Consider the following 21,991-nt stretch of genomic DNA (forward strand, 5'->3'; position numbering starts at 1 on the left):
GACTTTCCTTGAATGAACCCGTTGAACCCAATTAACCCTTTTTTTTCGCGCTTGATCTTTGCTCCAGACTGCAACATCACCAAAACTATACGGAAATCAAACTGCAGGAAGCAGCTCGGGTCGTGCCCACAGTGCCGCTCTAGAAACCTCCGGAGCAGTGCATGGCGGTAGGTCGGAGCCGGTGCAGCCCTATATAATCCCCACCGTCCGTGATTTAGCCCCCCGGTCCTCCTAATTCTCCCAAAGCCCCAGCTGCTCCCCTGGCCGCTCCGCTCTCGCCGCGACAGACTGCACACCGCTCGCTTTATTAATAATTCACCCTAATAATTCAGCAGTTCGAGGCTGCCGGCTGAAGCACCGGCACCGTAAACAACTGCCCTAAATCCCCGTCGATAATTTCTGTGTGTGTAAACAGGACCCACGCTGCTGAAGGTGAGCTATTTAGTGGCTGTTTTTTGTTTTTTTATTGTTGTTGGTTGTTTGTGTGGGAGGTTTGCGGAGGGAAGTGCGAGCTATCTGTCGTCGCTGTGCCGCCGGAGCGCACGGAAAGCTTCCATTTTACGCGCCGAGGCACCCGGAGCCCCGGCCGACGTGTCGCTGTGCAGGCATTCACGCTATCCGCGCGGCTGCAGCGATCTGAAGAACCGAAAACACGCAAGCTGCTCTTTCATCTCGTCAGCTTTGAGGAGGAGGAGGCGGCAAGGGACCAGGGGTGTCCCCCCCACCCACCACCCCCAGTTTGTGTGTAGCGCGCGTGTGTGTGTGGAGAGAGAGAGAAGAGAGAGAGTGAGAGAGAGAGTGAGAGAGAGAGCGAGAGAGAGAGAGAGCGAAAGAGAGAGAGAGATACGAGGGTAAAACAGATCGGACGCGCGGCGCGGGAGACAGCCGCTTTTGGACACGTTTTGGAGACAGAAGCTGCCCGACTGCACGCGGGGGAAAAAACCCAAAACAAACAGAAAACAAAACTTACTTTGCATCGCCTCACCCGTCCATTCGTTTTGTCACCGAGTCGTCAAAACTATTTCGGGGAGTGATTCTTTTTTAAATTATTATTATTTAGCGTCTCCCGATCTGCTGGACGAAGTTTGGCGGCTGAAGGACGCACCACGGGACTTTGACGCAGACGTCTCCCTGACTTCTGGCTGCTGGACATGGGTCGCATCTGAGGGCCGAGCTGCAATAGACGGACGGACGGCTCGGAGCTGCTGTCCTCTTGTCCTCCTATCTCTTGCAGAGTGGACCCACTTTTGAGATAGTGTTTTTTTTCCCCCTATCTGGGCCGACTTGTTTAAAGGTCTTCTTTTTTTTTCTTTTTTTTTTGCTTCCGGCAACAGCGAAGAGACCAAGTCTTCCTCCCTCAGCCCTCGCTCCCTCTCTCCCTTTTTTTTGGAAGCTGAACTTTTAAAGGAAAATGGGGCATTGAGAGGGTTGGCAGATCTCCCCACGCTATAATGGTACGTGCTGTGTAACTCAATAGTTCCCCTCTGTCGGCTCTATAGGGTAAAGTCTATAGGACTGGACCGAAAGCAAACATCGCTTGTGTTTAACCGAATCCCCGCAGCCAGTTTAAGGCTTTTTGTTTTTACATGTCTTTGTGGAAGATCAGTACTTCAGAGTGAGATCTGGCTGCGGAGTGCGAGGCCACAGATGACGATGCAACGCACCTGCGCGCGCGCGTGTGTGTGAAAGAGAGAGAATATGTGTGTGTGTTATGTGTAAATTCGCCAAGCTTGCCTGCCAATTTTGCCAATTCTGAACTCACATCGATCAACCACATTTTTACAAAAAAAAAAAACTTGAATATGCCGTATTGCACAACGCTGTATTTGAATGCAGCTCTATATTTTTTTACGATGAAATATTTTTTGCTTGGACGTAACTTCGTTTGCTCTCCCTTGCGCGTAATTTCATGAAACTACCTTCAAAGACATAACAACTTTTTTCATAATTCGTCTGATATCATATAAATCCATTTTTTCTCCCATAATTCGAGCTTATTTCCCCTCACTCATGGCTGAACGTTGTGCATGCTGAATTGTTTGCAGAGGCGTGTGAGTGGCCCAGTAAATACAGATTGACAAAGTGGAGGCTGATCTGCGCAGCTCAGATCAAACAGAATAAAACACACGCGCGACCGCAGACTGCGGAGATCTGAAAGCCCATCGTACTATGTGTTGGATATTTATTATTATTATTATTATTGTTATCATGGTGATATTCTGAAAGGATCCTGTATATCCGCGTGGAGCAGGGCTCCTCTCCACCTTGCACCCGGACTGTGTCTTTTTCTGTCTGAGGCGGCTGCTGCTTTTCTTTTTTCTTTTTTATCAATGGGCACTTCATTTGCTTAGTTGATGACACTTTAAAGCGACTACAAGGGGGGTGGGGAGGTGAGGTGACACAGACCGCCTTTGTGCCCCCAGAGCAAGTGCGAAATGAATAAGAGCTTTTAATGTTGATCAGAAAATCAGAGGAACAAATATTCTGGTCTGATGATTTTTTTTTAAAACCCCCTCAGCATTTAGAGAGATAAATATTATATTTCACCATCTGCTCAAAAACTGTTTTTATTGCAGTTTCTGTTTCTTTTTATCATCATCTATATATTCCTTGACTTTTATCTGTCTCTGTCATGTTGCAGTGCAAAGCTGTTTGGAATTATAATGACCTCAAATTATAATTACAATGGCCTAAAATCGTGACCTACTTTACAGCTGATCATACTGTTCAGGTGCCATACAGTATAAAATGCAGCTGGCCGAGTTGATTTCTGTGAGGCTTTGGTTGAACAAAGACCTGTTCTGAGGCAATGATGGGACGTTTTTGTAGAAACATAGAAATACAACACTTTAGATGGGAACAATACATGCACATGTCAGAAGTTATTCAGATTTTATTTTTATTTTTTTGCCAGCAATATTCCTTTTGCACCAATACAGTGGCTCTTTAAACACACTTGAGGTCAGACCTTCCTGCATCAGACATTTAAATACAATGTAATGGCTTATAAACTGAAACACTACTTGGATGTGTTTTTGAAACAGCAATGTCTCACCAATGAAGACAATAAACTGATTTATTTATTTACATTACATTGACTGCATGTGGTGCAATGACTAATTCATATATAGTTTTATTTGCTAGAGGTGTTTTTTATATGTTGCCCTGAAACCATCTCAGATTCAGATCGAAGGGGACGTTCAGTGTCATCAGCAGTAAGTTTCGCCTCATCAGCAACTTCACAGGAACAACTTGATTCCGGTCCCCCAGATTGATGACACACCGCCGGTATGCGTGTATACATATTTTGGCATGTCTTGAAATGTCAGGTGCGAGAATAATAACTTTATTTCGGGGGTCAACTGCCAAACAAATGTTTGTGAGCTCAACCCACCCATTGTCATGCGTCCACAACAATACGAACCGGCCTGGAGCGGTTCAAAATGTCACATTTCAGGCCACATGTGATTTGTGATGTAAACTGACCAATCATCCTCCAATCTTTCTGAAGGTGCGCGGGAACATCAGACGATGGCTCGCAAATGGCAGTGATATCATAATGCTCGCTTTGTTTTGATTGCGGCCCTGTAATTTCACAGTTGGTTGCGCTGCGGTTGTTGCAGAGAAAACCTGCCAACCGCTGAACCTGTCTGTCAAATCATAGCCAAGACTCTTATTGGTGCCAAGCTGCGAGGTGGGCATGAACCGTGCCGTGTTATTAAATACATTCTTTTTTAGTTGGAAGTATCATTTCATTTGGAAGTGGGTGAGACATTTGAAAGGAGCTCAACACGTTGCCCTATTGAGTCATACGGAGTGTGTGTGTGTTTTGTAATGTAACTCTATGCTTCCTGGTCTTTGTGGTAAACTGTATTAGAACCATAACCACAAGAAAATCTCCCCACGGATCAGTGCTTGTGCGACACAAAGGGCTGATTGTACCGGCCCGAACCTCATTGTTAAAAGCACATAGCCGGAGCGGCGAGGCCTTAACTCGGTGCGGTTCCCCCGATTAAAAAAAAAAACATGAATAAGGATCCATGTAGTAGAATGGTTTGCCCGTGGCGTTGGGTTACTTACAGGTAACGAAGGTGGCGAGCAGTGTGTGAGGTTCACTGTTACAGTCGGCGGTTGTGTTTATCTAAAGGCCAGCCTGTCGAGCAGGATCAGTGGTTGACAGGCGGGATGCCAGGCCAAAGCCAATCTCGGGGCGTGTCACAATGTGTGTTCAAACTTGTTTCGCCGTAACCGTTTTGTCAATTGTATTTTTTTATTTTTTTTTAATACATGGATTCAGGACAGCTATTGTTTAGGCAGGCATAGTTTCTATCTATTACGCAGCCATTCAAAACCGCTAACCTCGCCCAGCTCATTTGCATTTTAGCATCTTTGATTCCGACCGCACACACCTGCACATGAAGGTTGAACTTCCGACATTACCGAATGTTTTTTTGCCTCCTGAGATATTCTCATCCTCCTGCATTCATACCTCCTGAAAAGAAAACATCATGCCTTAGAGTCCCGCCGCATACTACTGTGTAAAAAAACTATAGTGTAAAACACAACTGCCCAATTAAGCCCAATGAAATCTTCAGCCCGGCATCTTGGCTGCACGACTGGACCCACAAGTGGAGTGAAATAATTAGCCCCACTCTGCTCACCCACCCAGCCATCCTCCTTTCTTTTTCTTTAACGCAGCCCCTTCAGTTTCTCATCTTCTTCCTTATCCTCCCAGAGATGGCTTAGCGTAAAAAAAAAAGAAAAGAAAAAAATCATATTTTTCCAACATTTTTCCCTGAGGTAGCTTTGGCAGGGACTCACACGGCGGCCATTTCTGCCTTTCATACACCCCTCACACACCGTGGAACAGATCGCCGGTGCGGCCCGGCGTCTTTGAAGTGGTTGCCATCTCACGCAGGTTGGCTGGACTCTTTCCTTACCCCCCTCCCTCCCACCTCCCATCATTCTCATCCTGTGCCTTAAACTTGGCAGTGTTGTTTTTCAGCCACCAAATCACGCTGATAAGACACAATGGCGGTGATAATAATTATGTTGGTTTTTTTTAAAAGGCGGACTGACAGCGCTGATAGCGCTTGTGGTTGACGACTGTGTGGCGGCCAGAATGCAATGCTTTCTGGAAACGAGGGAGAGGACCGCACCAGGTGCTTGGTTTGAGTGTGTAAGCGTGTGCGTAGCTGCAAAAAAAAACGTGAGAGGCAGTGAGACGGAGAGACGGAGAGGAGGATGATCATTGATACGTTGCCATTCATGTGCTTTAAAATGGAGCCATCTGAGAACAAATTCCACCATCAGGGCCTTTCATACACAAAGCTCTGTGGAGGTGTGCGTGAGTGTGAGCGCGCGCACGCGAGTGTACGAGCAGGTTTTCGGAGATCTCACCTCCAAAGAATTTGGCCATATGGTCGTCAACACATATACCCAGAGAGAGAGAGGATAGAGAGAAAGGGGATAGAGAGCGAGCCAAGGAAAGACGGTGTGAGAGAGTCAGGGAGAAAGTGAATGAGAAGTGTCTTCTTTTGTCAGTGGAGGCAGCAGGAAAGGCAGTTTAGAAAAGATCCTATACCCCTACCTTAGATCAGATGGCTCAGACACAAAAAGAAAGACAAAAAATCCTCCATCACATCCCCTACTCCACTTATTTGTGGAGTGGGAAAATCTGTCTCAATTAACACATTTGCATTGGGCGATGATGGACTCCAAATAGGTCACTGACTCAATCTCCCGCCTCCGAATCTTCCCTCTAAAATGTTAATTAAGGAGGGCTTTGAGATTTTTTCGCTCAGGGCTGGCCATATGGGCCGGGCATATGCTCTATATATATAGTACAATATATAATTCATACACTGCTGCAGGAGAGAGTGTTTGGGGGGCTTTTTTTTTTGTGTGTGTGGGGGGGGGGGGGGGGGGGGGTTACTACAAAGGGAGTCGGTATGTTCTGGCCTCTCCAGTGGCAGGTACAGAGCTTAGCCTATTCATTAGCTTCGTGTTATTCACTGTTGCACAATGGGATTGAGGTTCATCAACACCTGTTTCTTTGGCTGTCAACATAAAGAGGGCATTTAAATTCCTCTTTGCCGGTTGGTTAATATGAAATGAGAGCAAATTATCTATTGTTGGAGTGCAGTTGCCTTTTTTTCTTTTTTTTTTCAAACAGCTACTTGGGATCAAGCTAAAGGATGAGTAATATTGAGATTCTCTGTATGCTCAAGGATATTCTCAAATAGTCAGCATGTCGAACCAGTTCTTCCAGTGCCATCCTGCCAGACTGCCCCATTCACCAAGCAGAATGGGACGGCGGCAGCCAATGAAAACGGAGCTTTCCGCCCCAACACGCTGCCGTTTTTTGGGTTACGGTCCCAGCCAATCAGAGGAGGGCCTGCTATTGCACCTGACCTTGTTTCTGGCCAAGCACAGCCAATCGCGGAGGCTCCCGCACACCTGATGCATTGTGGTCTGCCCGCTGGTAGTCGGCAGGCTTGCCCCACACAGGTGGCGCGGATCCAGGTCCATTATTGTGAGCGCCGGCCAATCAGATGCGCTGTCTCATTACCGGATAAGTGCGGCCTGGCAGACTTTGAGCGATTGGAGTTTGTCTTGTGTGTGCGTGTCAGCACGCGCGTGTACGTGTGCATTGGTGCAACTCTGCTACCCCATTCCCATAATGCTTTGCAGCCTTATCAGCAGGCCTCTCTCTCTCTCTCACCCCGTTCCTGGCTTCGTCCAATTCTAGAGACTCAACAATGAGCACTGTGTTGCACCCTTTAAGGAGACGGAGGCCTCGGCTATAAAAAAAAGAGACTAAAAAAAAAAATGTTTATGGACTAATAAAGATGATTAGAAATCGCACAATTGCAGAAAAATGGAAGGTTTGCGAGCGCAGATTATCTGTAATAAAAAAGCTGAGGGGAGAGACGGGGGAGAGAGAGAGGGAGAAGGAGAGTTAGCTGTACAGACCTCTCATTGCGAAGGATATGAATAGCCTTTGTTTTCACCACAACTCGGGGCTGTGTGGTCTGCCAATGTCTGGCTCTTATTATGGGGTTTGTGTCTGCGTAAGTGGCATGCACGTGTGCATTGGTGTGTTTGTGTGCGAGGCCGCGAGCACATGGGAGTGGAACAAAAAAAAAACGAAAAAGCATATATACGTGCAGGTGATTATATTTTCAGGCGTGAGACTACATGCGTGTGCGTTTTAAATGTTTCCACACACCAGATACACTGTTTTTCTCCCTGCTCCCCGTTCAGCTCAATAAATGTGGCACGGGGTCTCCGGCTGGCACAAGCGCGCGTGCACGCTTTTTTTTTTTTTCTTTTTTGTATCCGTTCGAGTTGTGAAATGAAATAGGATTTCACAGAACGGCACAGCGGCTGTGGGATTTGGGCTCCCATCGGCTAAGTAGAGTGGGATAGGTTGATCCAATCAACGGCAGAAACTGCAAGGAGAGCCCGTTTCACAGCTCCGGGCCCTGCCAGAACCCTGCCTGCCTGGCTGCTTGACTTAGAATACAAATGAAGCTCCCTGAATGCACACTTACACACACACACATGCATGCATGCACACTGGTACTTACAGACAGTCTGGCTGGGGATGTATAGTGCAAGAGATGTTAGCAGGCGCTGTTCTCTCTATGGAGAAGTGACATCAGTCGGGGTTATGAGGCTGTCTCGTACAGCGCAGGTACATTTTTGGGATTGTGTCCGTGTTTGATCCTGGTGACTTCAGGACACGATTGGACACAAATGTCCTTTTTCTCTGAACTTTATTTCTTTGGGTCAATGTAGCTTAAAGAGACGGCTAGCACCTAAATCAAAATTAAATATTTTTATAAATATCTTACCTGTAGTGCTATTTATCAGTCTACATTGTTTTGGTGTGAGTTGCCGGGTTTGGAGATGATTTCTGGAAAGACACATTTTTGTTGAGTTTTCCAAATACATTTCTGCACCACGAGCCGAGTACCATATAGTCTCATTATATTGGAAAGAAGGCAGACAGCTCGGCGGCCGATATCTCCAACACTAGGCGACTCTCACCAAAACGATCTAGAATGATAAAAAGCACTACAAGTAAGGGGGGAACATTTTTATTTTTGATTGGGGCTAACTGTCCCTTTAACGTTTGCTGAAGAACAAGTGTCCGATATAAAGTTGAAGGATTTCAATGTTGTACTATCTTGAAATGCTTGTTTATTCCTCCTTCTGGGAACTCATATAAAGCAACAGGTTCAAGCAGCGTCTTAGTGCCAAAAAAAGGTTGAGATCTGCTTCCTAAGAGAGTCGTCAATAATATGACAGAACTGTACTACTGAAATGATAAAGTTTCAATAAATAACCATCTTCTTTTCTTTTTTTTTTAGGCTACTGACACCTACCTGGTGAACGACGACCCCACTAGAGGCCCAGGGATGCCTGAATGTTTCCTCGTGTCTGACACGTATAGGGTAAATACACACACACACACACACACACACACATACACACACACACACACTACAAGCTCTTTGCGTCTGTCCTTGTCATCTTGATGCCCCAAGATTTATTTCCTGGACACACAAACAAGCCCAGTCCTTTAAAAGTAATCTCTTTATAAAGATTTACAGCGGTTGGAGGGAGGAGGGCGTTCAGAGTACAAAGACTCATCAGAGCATTGTTGAGTTGGAGGCTCTTCTGTTAATGTGTCCAGGAAATACACACATGCTCATACATCCACCTCCTGCATGGACGTCCTGAACTCATCTGTCGACCGCGCTGACGTGTGTCGACGGCGCTCTGCGAAAACGCTGCATTTCCTCAAAATGTCAACTTTTCTGACGTGCAGGTTTTAAAATAAAATGTGACAAGTGTTTTTTTTCTGTATCTGCAGAAAAAGCATCTTTTACAGAGTTCACAGACGACCTTCGGCCCTGCGTGCTGTAATCCGACGTGCTGCATTTACCGCTTAAATGAAGAAACTATGACATCACACTAGAGAAATAAACAAACACGGGCAGAGACGCAGTAATCCGAGCCGGGTCGGGGTAAAAAAAATGTATGTGCCGCCATTGCACACAGTGAGCGTGTTTAAAAAAGCAGCAGGAATAACACATTGCTCCGCGCGCACACACACACACACACACACATGCTCACACACACTCCGATTGCAAACAGATCCAAAGAGTCTCCGGGATCCTCGCTGTGTATGATATGCTTGTTAGCCATAACGGCCGGTCTCTCTGACTGCATATGCTTGTATGCATTTGACTGGCGTGCTCCCTCCCAGAGCACACATCAACAGCTTAGTCAAACAATATTTACACTGCACGGCGTGGTAAACGCTACACTTACACACATTTTCCGTTCCCATATTTCCTGGCTTTTTTTTTTCTTTTTGAAAGGCGGCCTCAACCACCTGTCTCACACATTTAGCATGCTAATGGCAGTGTCAGTATGCTACATCACTTTCAATATTTAATGGCCTAGCCACAGGCGATGGTAAACAGCGAGTGTACCGGGCAGAGCCGTGTGTCAATGGGAGACCACAACATGCTAACTTTAGACACACCATATGGTTTTCTCGTGTGCCTGGTTTAATGGCAAACATAGTCCCAGGAACCACTAGAGCCCTGCACGCTCGAGGGGCTTTCGGTTGGTGACGCTCGGACAGGGCCGTTTGATCACGGCCAGCAAGAGAGAGAGAGAGAGAGGGAGAGAGAGAGAGAGAGAGAGAGAGAGTGTGTTTGGAAAGAAAAACCTGAGTGTTTTGTAACCCCTGCGGTTGCTATAGTTTGTTTGTTACAGCCAAGTTGCCTGTGTTGAATATTGAGATGGATGTCTCGGCCCAGGCTGCAGCCGGAGACAAAGGCGGCCAGTAAAGTCGAAATAAATGGTCAGCGTGTGTGTGTGTGTGTGATTAATACGGCAGAAAAGAGAGACTGTACAGCAGAAGATTATAAAATAGATCGAAAAAGAGGCAAAGAGGTCACCTAAAAAGAAAGTACTGAGAAATAGAGAGAGAGAGAGAGAGAGAGAGATGGGGTGGACGGAGAGAGAGAAGGAGGGAAAGCAAGGGAGCACACAAAGGCTTTGGGGTTTTGGGCCTGTGCCGCGGCGGGGTGTGGTTTGGAAAGAGGAGAGACTCTGGGAAAAAGGAATGGACTACACCTCAATGTGCTTCACTTTCATGCACTTTTATTTTTGTGTTTTCATCCGTTTCTCTCTCCCCCTCAGTCTTATTCGCTCTCTAGTCACTTGTGCCAGCGTATCTTTGACCACAAGACATTTGTGGTTGTGCGCGTGTGTGTGCGTGTGTGTGTGTGCGTGTGTGTATACTGTACATTAGATGCATGTGTGTCTGTGGTGCGAGTGTCTAAGTATCCTACATAGGCTGAGGTCTCGTAAAGCTGCACAGCTTCATATCCCCCTGAAAAACTTGGCATTCGAACGCGGGGGTGACTTCAACCCCTGAAAACCGCACCCTTGCACACACACACACACACACACACACACACACACACACACACACACACACTCTCACTCACACACATGCACAAGGCAGGGGCTTATGTATAATTGCAGGCACTCTGCCTGCATATATGAGTTTGATTAGGCTGAGGAGCAGGGAGCGGGCAAGGATAAAGCCGAGCCTGATTAGAAACAGAGTGTATCGCTTCCATACAATAGGAGTCACAATGAAACTGGTTCAGACCACTTTGTCCAAGTCCAGGTATCTTTTGTCTCCATATGCATATGTACAGCCCTCTCGAATATGAGTTGGACTGTGTTAAAAAAAAAAAAAGAGGAAAACCAGGAATGCGAGCGGCATCGAATAACAATACAACTTGCCGTAACAACTTTGGACTTATTTAGTTCACCGAGGGCATTCAAGGTGCTGCCTAGAAATATTAAGAATATTCTAATGCAGATGAGGGGTTTCTCCCCCAAAACTGCACAGCTACGGCCGCGCTCAGGCGGAATGAAGCCGCCAGAGCTGGGGCCTCAAATCCAGCCGTCACACCTTGTAAAATTAATTAAACACAAATAAGTTTGGCCCACATATGAGCCGACGTTTCAGCCGCCCTCGGGCGCCGCTGTCAGCGGCACACCTTTTTAATTTACAGTAACAAGAACATGGGGCCTCTTGCACTTAAGACACTTGAATTAGTTTACTGTGTGGAAAGCTGACGGGCTGACAGAGCACCTCAGCCAAATCTGAGTTGTAAATGTCAAACCTTTGCTTCTATATTTGTATTAGGGGGGGCGGGGGGGGGGGGGGCGGCGGGTGGGGGGGGGGGGGGGGGGGGGGGGGGGGTTTGCTTCTGCATTTTGCGCAACAGCAAAGGATATGAAAGTTGAAAATGGATCATTTTGAGGAAAAGGATTTGTTTTTGCTCTGTGGTGCAAAAACTGTGCTTTTAAGACTGGTTTATAATAGAAATTCAAAAAACTATACTTGCACATAACAATGTGACAAGATCTATGTAATATTAAATAAATAGCACAAGATCATAAAGATTGTGAGCAGTCATATAAGTATCATAAAATCCCTGTTAACTCATCACTGAGTAACAAAGACAAACTGTAAATTGTGAGGCAAAAATTTGAACTTTGAGATAGATAGATAAATAGACAGATAATAGATAGATAGATAAATAGATAGATAGATAGATAGATAGATAGATAGATAGATAGATAGATAGATAGATAAATAGATAGATAGATAGATAGATAGATAGATAGATAGATAGATAGATAGATAGATAGATAGAATCTGCATTATCAACACCAGATTAAGTAAAAATGCAGCAAGATTATGACTAAATGTTTTGTTGCAATAGAAGGAAGGAACCATTCCGTCACACAGAGAAACATAACAGTTCTGTAATAAATTGAAGCATCCATAGATCCAGAGCTCACTGCAGAACTGTATACGCCCAGGTGTGAATATTACAGATATCCCATAGGAATGTAATAAAACACCATGAAACTCGATGAGGTGACTGAACTCACCATCGAGCACCACATGCGCACTATAAACCACCCCCGTAGGGATACCGTGTCTCGTGCGATTCCCTCTCTGGGAGTTTTTTCAGCGAAGCGCTGATTCTGTTGCAGACAGAATTGTTATTATAGAAGAATAAAAAACTATCATAAGTCGATGATCATTTTAAACACAGATATAGGTTTGACTCGATCCGAACGCGAAGCGGGGAGAGAGAGGGAGAGAGCGCCAGAGAGAGAGAGCGCGAGAGAGAGAGAGAGAGAGAGAGAGAGAGAGAGAGAGAGAGAGAGAGAGAGAGTTAGAGCACGAGAGAACGAGCGAGGGAGGGAGGGCGAGCAGAAACTTTCCTCTAAAGTTAGTGGAGCTTTCACTGTGAGTGAGGCGGGGTTACAGCTTGGACTGAGCCACAGCGGCTTTGCAATGCGGCACCGCAGCGAACCTCCATCCAACTTTACTATCAACAACTTCAATTTTCATCTCTAGACACAACCATGTACTCCCCTTACTGCTTGACACAGGTATGGAAAAAGAAATCCGCCGTTTTCCCATGCTCTTCTTCTGTGCTTTTTATTTTCCGGTATGGTGCGCCTCCGGTTTGTTTCTACTGTATGCGGTTACAGTGTTGTGTTGTCCGCCGCGCTGCTGCTGCTGCTGCTACTGCTTGTCATTTGTTGCGTTTTAAGGACCTTTTTTCTTCTTTTTTTTCCTCGATAGTGTTTAACCTCGCTCTCTCTCCCTCTCTCTCGCGCGCGCGCTCCCTCTCTCCCCCGTTCTTTTTTTTTCTTCTTTTTTTTGTAATGGCACTCCTCCAACGGGCTTTCTCGTGCGTCTCATTGCGCATGGTTTTGTAGAGAAAATGGCGCTTCTCCCAAATTTATTTAATATAAAAACGGAGGCTGGAGAAAGGGGAAGAAGGGCTCGGTGCACTGACAGTTGGCGACTTATTCCGGCCGCCCTGAGGCAGTGATCGGCTTCATCGGCGAATATATTAAAGCACGAATCGGGTGTGTATGCGGCTCGTTGAGTCGCGGTACACTTTATTTTGAGGGTTTCAGACGTGCGGCCGTTAACGGAGGTCTGCCGGTCTATCAGCGCCGGGGGGTTTAGGGTCAACGCGTAGCTACAAATCCACGACTGTCCCTCGTGTGGTTTGTTCCACTTTAACAGCCTCGTTTGGGGAAATAACATTTTGTGGGTTTTTTTAGGGGGGGGGGGGGGGGGGGGGGGGGGTATCCTAAAGACGACAGAGGGTGGTGGGCGGATGTTGTGTGGACAGATCGAGTTTGATTCTTTTTTCCTTCTTTTTTTTTTACCTTAGTGACGTTAAAGACAGCACAGCATGCTTTTAACCCTAAAATAAATCTCGCTTTATGTTGTGCGTATTTCAAAGTGAATGCATGTGTTGGTTTTGTCTTTAAGCAACACTATAACATGTATTATACAAATAATATATCTTGTTTGAATACGCAGCTCGTAATTCTTTTGTAATTAAATGCACAATGATGGACTCCGTTTTGACCTTTTGCGACCTCATCCCACAATACGCACTTCTGGCTCTATACAGAAATCTTTTCATCAGCTCAGAGACAGGGCTCACCCTTTAGATGTATTCTATATACTATAAATAATCTTTAAAATGATTGATGCATACAATATAAATGCTGGGCCTGGAAGCAGGTTTGATGCAAGTGAGATTTTGCTTATTTCTTACTTTACACTAAGGATATATATATTTCTTGATGTGCTGAATATGCCTCGTTTTCCAGTGTGTAAATACTTAGATCTGTAAACCAACAGCTCACAACAGCAAAGGTCAAGTCATAAATGACCTTTATTGATACATTCTTTTTGTGTAACTTTTGTTCTGTGCTGTTCCCGTGAAAACATTTAAATGTACTGTTTTGAACTCGTTCCCGGACGCAGACATTTAGTGCAGTCACTGCAGAGTTAACACGAGAGCGGCAGGAGCGCCGGGGCTTCAGCTTCAGGCCGCAACGGGACCGGTTCTCCCTCTCCGCAGCTCGGCTTATCACACCAAACAGCAGCTCTAAAGCACTTCACGTGTCAGTATTTTACCACCAAAAGCCTTTTAAATTAAGTGGAATACGACCTTTTAATATCACTGATTGTCAGAAGGCACTGTGTGTGTGTGTGTGTGTGTGTGTGTGTGTGTGTGTGTGTGTGTGTGTGTGTGTGTGTGTGTGTGTGTGTGTCTGAGATCACGAGCTTGAGTTAAACTTAATCATCAGACGCATGCACCGTAACGCATTAATTTACAGATGCAAGACGTTTTTTGCATCAAGAAGTCCCAGCTGTTTAGCTTCAGGCCTGCAGGTGAAATGTTTCAGCGTTTGTAGTCAGAGGTCACGGCCTCCTCTCCGCTTCAGAGTCACGCTGTTTTGCATTGATGTGCTGCGGGATAATATATTTGTATTATTACATATTATAGGCTACTAAATATTTTTTTGAGATTATATTATACTCATATGTAGCCTATATATTTTGTCGTGGTATGAAGGAGTACATATTCCGCTCCTTAAACTGAGGAGTTCCGTGGAGAACGCGCAGGATTCCTGCTCGTTGTTATTTCAGGCCATGTGACCAAACCCCTCTAAAGTGTTCTCGGATTTCACAAATACAAGAACAGCAGTGTTCAAATGTACAATTATATTTCATCACGGTTTTTTTTAACTACTGCAACATCGTACATCACTTTTAAAAGATGCTTCTCTCACTCTCTCTCTCTTTCCTTTTACCATTTTTGTTCCTCTGTGTTTCCTCGCGACTTCTCCGGTGTCTGAGAGTTTGAAACAGCGGGGGGGGGGGGGGGGGGGGACTCTCTCTCTAATCAACAGTCTATTTGATTTGTTTTGTAAAATAAGTCCAACCAGCCCTGCTGCATATTTAGCACAGATACTTTTCCAAGCCGGGCGGTCTGCAGGCAGAGGTCCGCATCGAGTTTCCTCTTTATTTCCATTAATTAAAATGAATTGGCAGCAGATCCTCCCGCGCGAGCCCCTCGCACGGACGCGTGCTGCCCATATGCGCGATACATATTGATCCGCTCGCTGTTTTTTTTTTTTTTTTTTGCGTCTCGCGCTCTACGCTGTCGGACATCAAGCGTGGCTGATTTGCTCGCCTTCTCTCTCGTCTCCTCGAGAACCTGTGTTCGCTTTCAAGGAATATTAACGCAGCAGTAAAAAAAAAAAAAAAAGTGACATCTAACACCTGTAATTTAATCTCGCCTGGTTTATCCGTCTTTCATTCGCTTTAATCCCCTGTTTTACTGATCTGCGCTTTGTTTGTTGTTTTTCTTTATGTATCCAAACACACACACGTGCATCAAATGTACTTGCACCCATATTAAAGCCTCCGTCGTCCATTAAGACTGTGCTCGTGTAGCCTAAATAATTCAGAAACCACAGAAAACACGCGAAACGCGTGTAAACAATCTACAATGTATTATTAATGCTGGTAAAAGCTTTGCTGGAACGGTCCGGTAGGTGACGGACCCGATCAGCCAAAAAAAGTGGTTGCCAAACGGCACCAAGAGTTCTTATTTATTTATTTATTTTTTACGTGGCATTGTTTCACATCCCTGTGACGGATACGCATTTGCACATTAAAGTTTTACCGCGCTTTGAAGGTCGCGGAGGCGTCGTTGAATTCAAACTTTTATGCGCTGCGTTTTTATGAAATCAATTATTTCAGACTCCAGTTAAGTCCCGCTCATCCAAACGAGAGGCGGGCTGCTAATGTAGGACCGCGGAGAACGTCTCACAAACACTGCCAACTTTCGAAAAGCTTTGTTGCGAACTCGAGAGATGCGTTAACACTGCGCGCGAGACTCGTTTAACTATTTCCCCGCACAGCAAAAAAAAAACTTTTATTCGCTTGCTCGATTCTTGCGCATATGAGAGCTTCATGTCCAATTATTTACAGTTCTAAAGTGATTTTTTTCATCAAGATTTGGAGATCAAATAAGCCCTTGAAATTCACTCAGCCGTGTGCAGATTGGCAAAGCACTTGAAAGCATTGAAAGCTATACATACTGTAGCCATGCCATATAGCCATAGCAACAGAACCCCCCCCCCCCCAAAAAAAGTGGAGGTTTTGTAGTCAGTATCTTTGGTGATGGAGATAAAGGCACTTATCATCTCAACTAAACGGTACAAACGGAGGATGCATAAAGTCTGTGTGGCAATGTGTAAAGCCCACGCAAGCAGTTTCAGTCTATTCAGTAAAAACTCAACATTCAAGGCCTGAGTCCACACCAGGCCTTCAGCTGTGTGTGCGCGTGTGTGTGTGTGTGTGTGCGAGCACGTTCCTTACCGCTGCCCCGTTTGGGGCCGGTGGCTCTCCTGCGTCAGCCCGCGGTTCCGGTTTCACCAGGACGGGACGGCGTCGTCCGTGGCACTGATGTAAGCCGAGGTGGGCCTGCACGATCTGGTAACGTACAAAAGCCGTGCTGGCATCACTTTGCACCACACACACACACACACACACACACACATGCACACACATTAATCCTGCTCACACAGAGCTAGTCAGTAGGCACAGCACAGGCAGCAGAGAAGAGGTCTGCCGTATAGTGGACCGTAGGCAGGGGTTAAAAGTGGCCCCGCTGACTGTGCCAGGACGACAGGCGGGCCCGGCAGTGGGTTGCAGGCAGAACCCAGGGGTACATTGTGTTCTTTTTACTTATTCATCCCTTCTGCTGGAGGCAGACCAGGTCCACCTTACACTGCTTGGCCCTCGTGAGTGAGAGCTGGTAGGCAGGGACGGAGGACGGAGTGCAGGGAAGTGGGAACATGTCCACATCAAGCGGCGTCTGAATACATTTTGATTACATGGAGAGACAAACAAAAACAACTTGTAGTTGTGGGAGGTTTTGAATAAGCTATAAATCAAGTTGATCTCTAGTTCAAATATTTGAAATCATGTTTGTCAAGAGTGAAAATTAAAATATTACATTTTGCTTTGTAGCATTTTGAAAATGTCGCTCTGGCAGCACCAGTAAGGCCCCCGAAGCAAAACCTGAGATAGCTTGCGGACTGTCCTCCTCTGCCTCTCTCTGTGTGTGTGTGTGTATGTGTGTGTGTGTGTGTGTGTGTGTGTGTGTGAATGTGGTCTTGGAGGTGAGTTAAATCCAGCACCGTGGTGCTCGGCTCATCCCTTATCTGCGCAGTCTTCCTGACCGCCCAGAGAAAATGGATTCATCATGCTTAACCGAGGCACTTGGCACAACAGGGTAATAGGTGGTTGTCCCCTGGATGGATGGGCGTGTGTTGGTGTGTTTGTGTCAGATATGTGTGTGTCCATGTGAATATGTGTACCCCCCCCCACCCACCCACCCACCCACCACCCTCTTGTCCTCTGCCTCCTAGTGTGGATTAGGTTTAAGCTGATCTGTGGCCGGTGGAGGCAGGCGGCGCCTATAGCGCTCTTATGTTGCTCTGTGATATAGTTTGGTTTACCGTGCCACACGGCACATGCATGTACACACACACACACACACACACACACACAAGCGATAACATAACATGCACTCATCTGAAATCAGGCTGAACACTCACGTCTGTTATAGACAGATAGACGGACATGTGGTGGAGGAGCCGCAGCTGAATCACTTCAGTGTGCTGATGCTCACAACATCTCTTAATGAGAGTAGAAAGTTCTCAACCAAAAAAAACAACAAAAAGTTGTTGCAATGCTTTCTACCGAATATAATTTAATAGTTTTGGCAGGGGGTAAGAATCAGCTGCGATTGACCGATAATTGCACGTCACCCCCGTTTTCTCAGGTGTGAGAGTCAAAGGTGCGACAGCTCTCAGTCCTTCACAGTGAAGAGACTTCAGTCTGCCAGCGAGCGATGAGATGCTGGAAACGCGAGGAATCGAGGGGCGCGAGAAAGACGCACAGGCGCCAAAGAGCTGCGTTCCTCCCGCAGCTGCCGGGGACAGACTCCCCTTCACCTTCATCCCACCCCTCTTCCTCCACCGCTCCCCTCCACCTCCTCAATTAGCTCCCTTTAAAAGAGAAGTAACGGTTAGCGAGAGATCCGCATTGTTCCAGGGTGAGCCGTGGTTGTTCTTGTTGTTGTTGTTTGTCTCTCCCTCTCACCCCCCCCCCCCCCTCTCTCTTTCTCTATCTCCATCCCCCTCCTCCGTCGCCCGTTGGTGTGTTTTTCGCTCGTTTTGATTTTCTCAGAGGCTTTTTCTTTTTTTCTGTGGGGGTAACCCCACTGAATGGGACAATGCAGCCTAGCGTGAAATTAAAGCTCTTAGTTAGTTTGGAGTTGCTCAAAAGAGGATTTTACACATGCATGCATTCATACACCCTCCCATACGCTATAGATATAGCTAATTAGAGGAAGTACACCCTATGTCGAGCATCAAGGGCCCAATTAAAAGAGTAGGGGGAAACCTCGGCGTGCAAGATCTAGGCCAAATCGGCTCCGTGAATGCAATCCCCGCGCCTTGCGTGTGAACAGTGCATCTGCCTTCTTAATCCAGGCGGGAGAAATATGGACACGACTGATATGAGAAGCCCAAGTTTCATTAACATATGCATGTCACGTACTCGGTGAGTAAATCAAGAAAGAAAGCAGTCGGATTGATCGTCCCCGACAGGCGAGCGTCTGATTCAAAACAGATTGAGCTGCTCTTGCCGACTCTTCCAAGTTTCGTTTTGGAAGTAGTCTTCGAACGAAATGTCTGTCATGCATGCACATTAGAGTTTTTTGTTGTTCGCGTCAAAGGCGTTTATTTGTGCAATTTCACACCGCAACGTCGGAGGCTGACGGCTGTTTAGCGTTGTCAAACGTGTTTCCATGCTGCTTAAGAATATTTCAGCTAAAAAGCAGTAACTTCCGCGCGTGTGCAGCTTCACCGAGGTGTCTTTAAAGGGACAGTTCACCCCAAAATCCCCAAAAGATGTATTGTTCGTCTCACCTGTAGTGCTATCAATCAATCTAGATTGTTTTGGTGTGAGTTGCCTAGTTTTTGATTTTTTTAAATGTCTTTCTTATTTTTTTGGGTGCTTTGAGCCCCACAAACCGAGCTCCATACAGTCCCATCATATTAGAGAGAAAGCAGACATCTCTACGGCCGACACCTACAAAACTGGGCGATTCACACCAAAACAATCTAGATTGATAAATTGCACTGCCACGACACCCCACTGTGTTGAACGGACTATAAGGTCATTTATTTTTTGCTTGCTTGCGCTGTGTGTGTGTGTGTGTGTGTGTGTGTGAGACAGATGCAGACCGATATAGAGCAGCAGCAGTCCACATCGCCTGAGTGGTACGAGTGATAGCTGAAATATCCACCCGACCTAACAGATGTATCTGATACCTGATGCACAAGCACCGACATTCTTCTCTCCCAGTGCGATCGAGTGACACGCACTCGCATGCTTCTGTTCAGCCCTATTTCCTCAAGTTAAACTACCGGTCATGAAGGCCTGCAGTCCCGGCAAGGTAGCCAGCGAATCCAGTTAGTGAGTCAGACTTTGTGGAACAAAGTGTGCTGCTCTCTGATCCCTTCTCTCTCTCTCTCTCTCTCTCTCCCTCTCTCGCTCTCTCTCTCTCTCTCCCACTCCCTCCCGTTGAGAGCGCTGGCAGTTTGCCAGGGGTGGAAAAATCTATAAGCCATTGCGTAATATACCATATCTTTACCTTGGTTGAACCCTGCACAAGATCCACAGCTGTGTGAGCGCACAAACACAGAAATGAGTGCCTCTGTGTGTGTGTGTGTGTGTGTGTGTGTGTGTGTGTGTGTGTTTGTGTGTGTGTGTGTGTGTGTGCGTGTGTGTGTGTGTGAGTGTGAGACAGGGACAGACAGACATAGCGAGAGAGAGAGACATACACAGAGTGGCTTCTTTGTGGCTAGTTTTCAGTGCGCAACCTCGTATAAACAGTATCACACCACTTTGATCAAATGCTGCCGGCAAAATATTTTCCCGGGACAAGAAAGTGAAAGTTTGCATCACTTTTTTTTTTGAGTTTTGAGTGTATTGTTTTTGTTGGATGCCTTTTTAAAACCGGTATTTCGATGCTGTGGGTTCCTGTGTGTCCTCTCTGTCATGGCTCTTACCTCACACCGAGTATGCAGTATGTCGAGCCGCACAAAAGAAGTTCTGTGTGGATCCCTGCGTGATAATCTAAATGACATTGTCGAATCAGTTAATTTAATACGATCCACTCAGCCAGTGATATTGGCCATCCGAGTATCGCACGCTCAGTCGGATTCGTTTTGAATGGCGGTGATTATTATTAAATGGTCTGTAATGACTACTGATAATCCCCACATGCAGTCCAGAGCACCCCCTGGATTCGCTGGGAGGCATTTGTTTGTTAATGCACCAGTGAAACCTAAAAATACATGCAGATGTGTGTGGGACAAAACCGCAAACTCAACTGAGATCCCTGCCATTGTTTTAGCTCATGCTCGTGCTTCATTTGTATTTGTTTTTTTACAGGCTCACTTGTGGAAATTGTTCTCAACAAACGTAACCCCCCCCCCCCCTGTGCACTTAATTTACTTTCCTCACCCTGCAGCTACACAGTGTAGAGGGTCAAACTGTGTTAGTGTGGTGATGGTGGTTTGGAATGGGAGGGGGCGGGGGGGGGAGGCAGCTGTATGAGGGAGGTAAAGCTTCAGTAAAAAAAAGTTGGGTGGCAGAGGGATACAGCATCATTTTTCACCTCATGTACTGCATATATATTTGTGTGTGTGTGTGTGTTGTGTGAACGTGTGCGAGGCGGACCGCTGATATGTTTGTGTTTATTGACTCAGAGAGACGGGCCGTGGCTGCGCACACAGCGGTGTACGGGTGGCAGGGGTCCAGGCTTTTGGGGAAACGTGTGTGTTTAAAGTACACACAGGCCTAATTATGCTGATTTAAGCATTCTTGCGGTCCTCCCTCTGGCTTGTGGTGAGTTAACTGGCACAGGGGTGTCCAGCAGAGAGAGGAGAGAGGGGGGGGGGGGGGGGGGAGCAAGGGTGGCGATACAGAAGACAGAAAGTGAGGCTCAATAAAGAGATTTTTTTTTTTATTGAAGGAGGAAAAGATTGTAGTAGGACGCAACACAGTGAGAGTGACTACGCAGAGAAACATGTCGTCCCAGGACGCCCGGTGAAGCAGAGGAAAAACACACACTGCCGTCAAACTTCCCGGCAGGTTTTTCCCCTCCTCACTTTGGCGGTTGAGAGCGCGCCCGCGCTTTATATTTATTTTTATATTCAGATGTTATGGATTGCTCCGGGAAAAGGGACGGCCTTTTCCCGGAGCAAGAGGAATTAATACCGTTTGAACGCTCTGCGGAGTCTAAAAGGAGGGCTTTTTTTAAATGGAGTCTGTGAGGTTTATAAGTTAAAAACCTGACCACCGCTAAACAAACAAACTAGGGATGATTAAAAGCTGACCCTTGTTTGTTGACTCTCTGCTCTCCAGTGGGCCTGTGGGTGTGCACCTGTCTGCTGTCGTTTCCCGCTCGTGCATGTACCAGGCGGTTCACTGTGGTTTGTGTGCAGAAGGCGGACAACATTAGGGACATGAAAGAGCAAAATACTTTAAACTAAATGACAGAGGCAGCTGTACAGGTGAGTCTAACTGAGACGAATGAAACGGGTCTGAGTATACGTTCTCCCCCCATCTCGTTACGCTTGTTCTACCCGAGTGTTGTTATCCGAGCCTCTCCTTGCTTTGTCGACGTAAACGGGCCAACTGTGCGTTCCTTTAGTGCCCCACTGGCTAGCTCACGGGCCGTCGCTCTGCACTGCGCTCATACGGCTGTTTTGTCGCCGAAGCGTTGCATCCACCATCCGGTTCCCTTTAGGTAAACACCGTCGACTCTGACGGCACTTTTGCTGCAGTTTGCACTGTTAGCACTGCTAGCACCGTTAGCTTCCAGCCGCCGGCTCAGCCGTCGCCATGTAGAGAGCCGTTGAGAGGCTTCAGAAATGCTCCCAATCTCGTTTAAAGCAC

The 21,991-nt window shown here is 46.4% G+C and overlaps 1 protein-coding gene across 1 annotated transcript in view; it reads left to right on the plus strand.

The window, feature by feature from the left end:
- The first annotated feature begins 834 nt into the window (after positions 1-834).
- Positions 835-21,991, plus strand: part of nfixa (nuclear factor I/Xa) — a 109,311-nt gene continuing 88,154 nt past the window's right edge. Inside the window, 2 exon segments of the mRNA XM_079159336.1 lie at positions 835-1,454; positions 8,379-8,462. Of these exon segments, the coding sequence (XP_079015462.1) occupies positions 1,452-1,454; positions 8,379-8,462 (87 nt within the window). The 5' untranslated portion in view covers positions 835-1,451.

The sequence above is a fragment of the Pholis gunnellus genome, assembly GCF_910591455.1.
Source record: "Pholis gunnellus genome assembly, chromosome: 5".
NCBI classification, from domain to species: domain Eukaryota; kingdom Metazoa; phylum Chordata; class Actinopteri; order Perciformes; family Pholidae; genus Pholis; species Pholis gunnellus.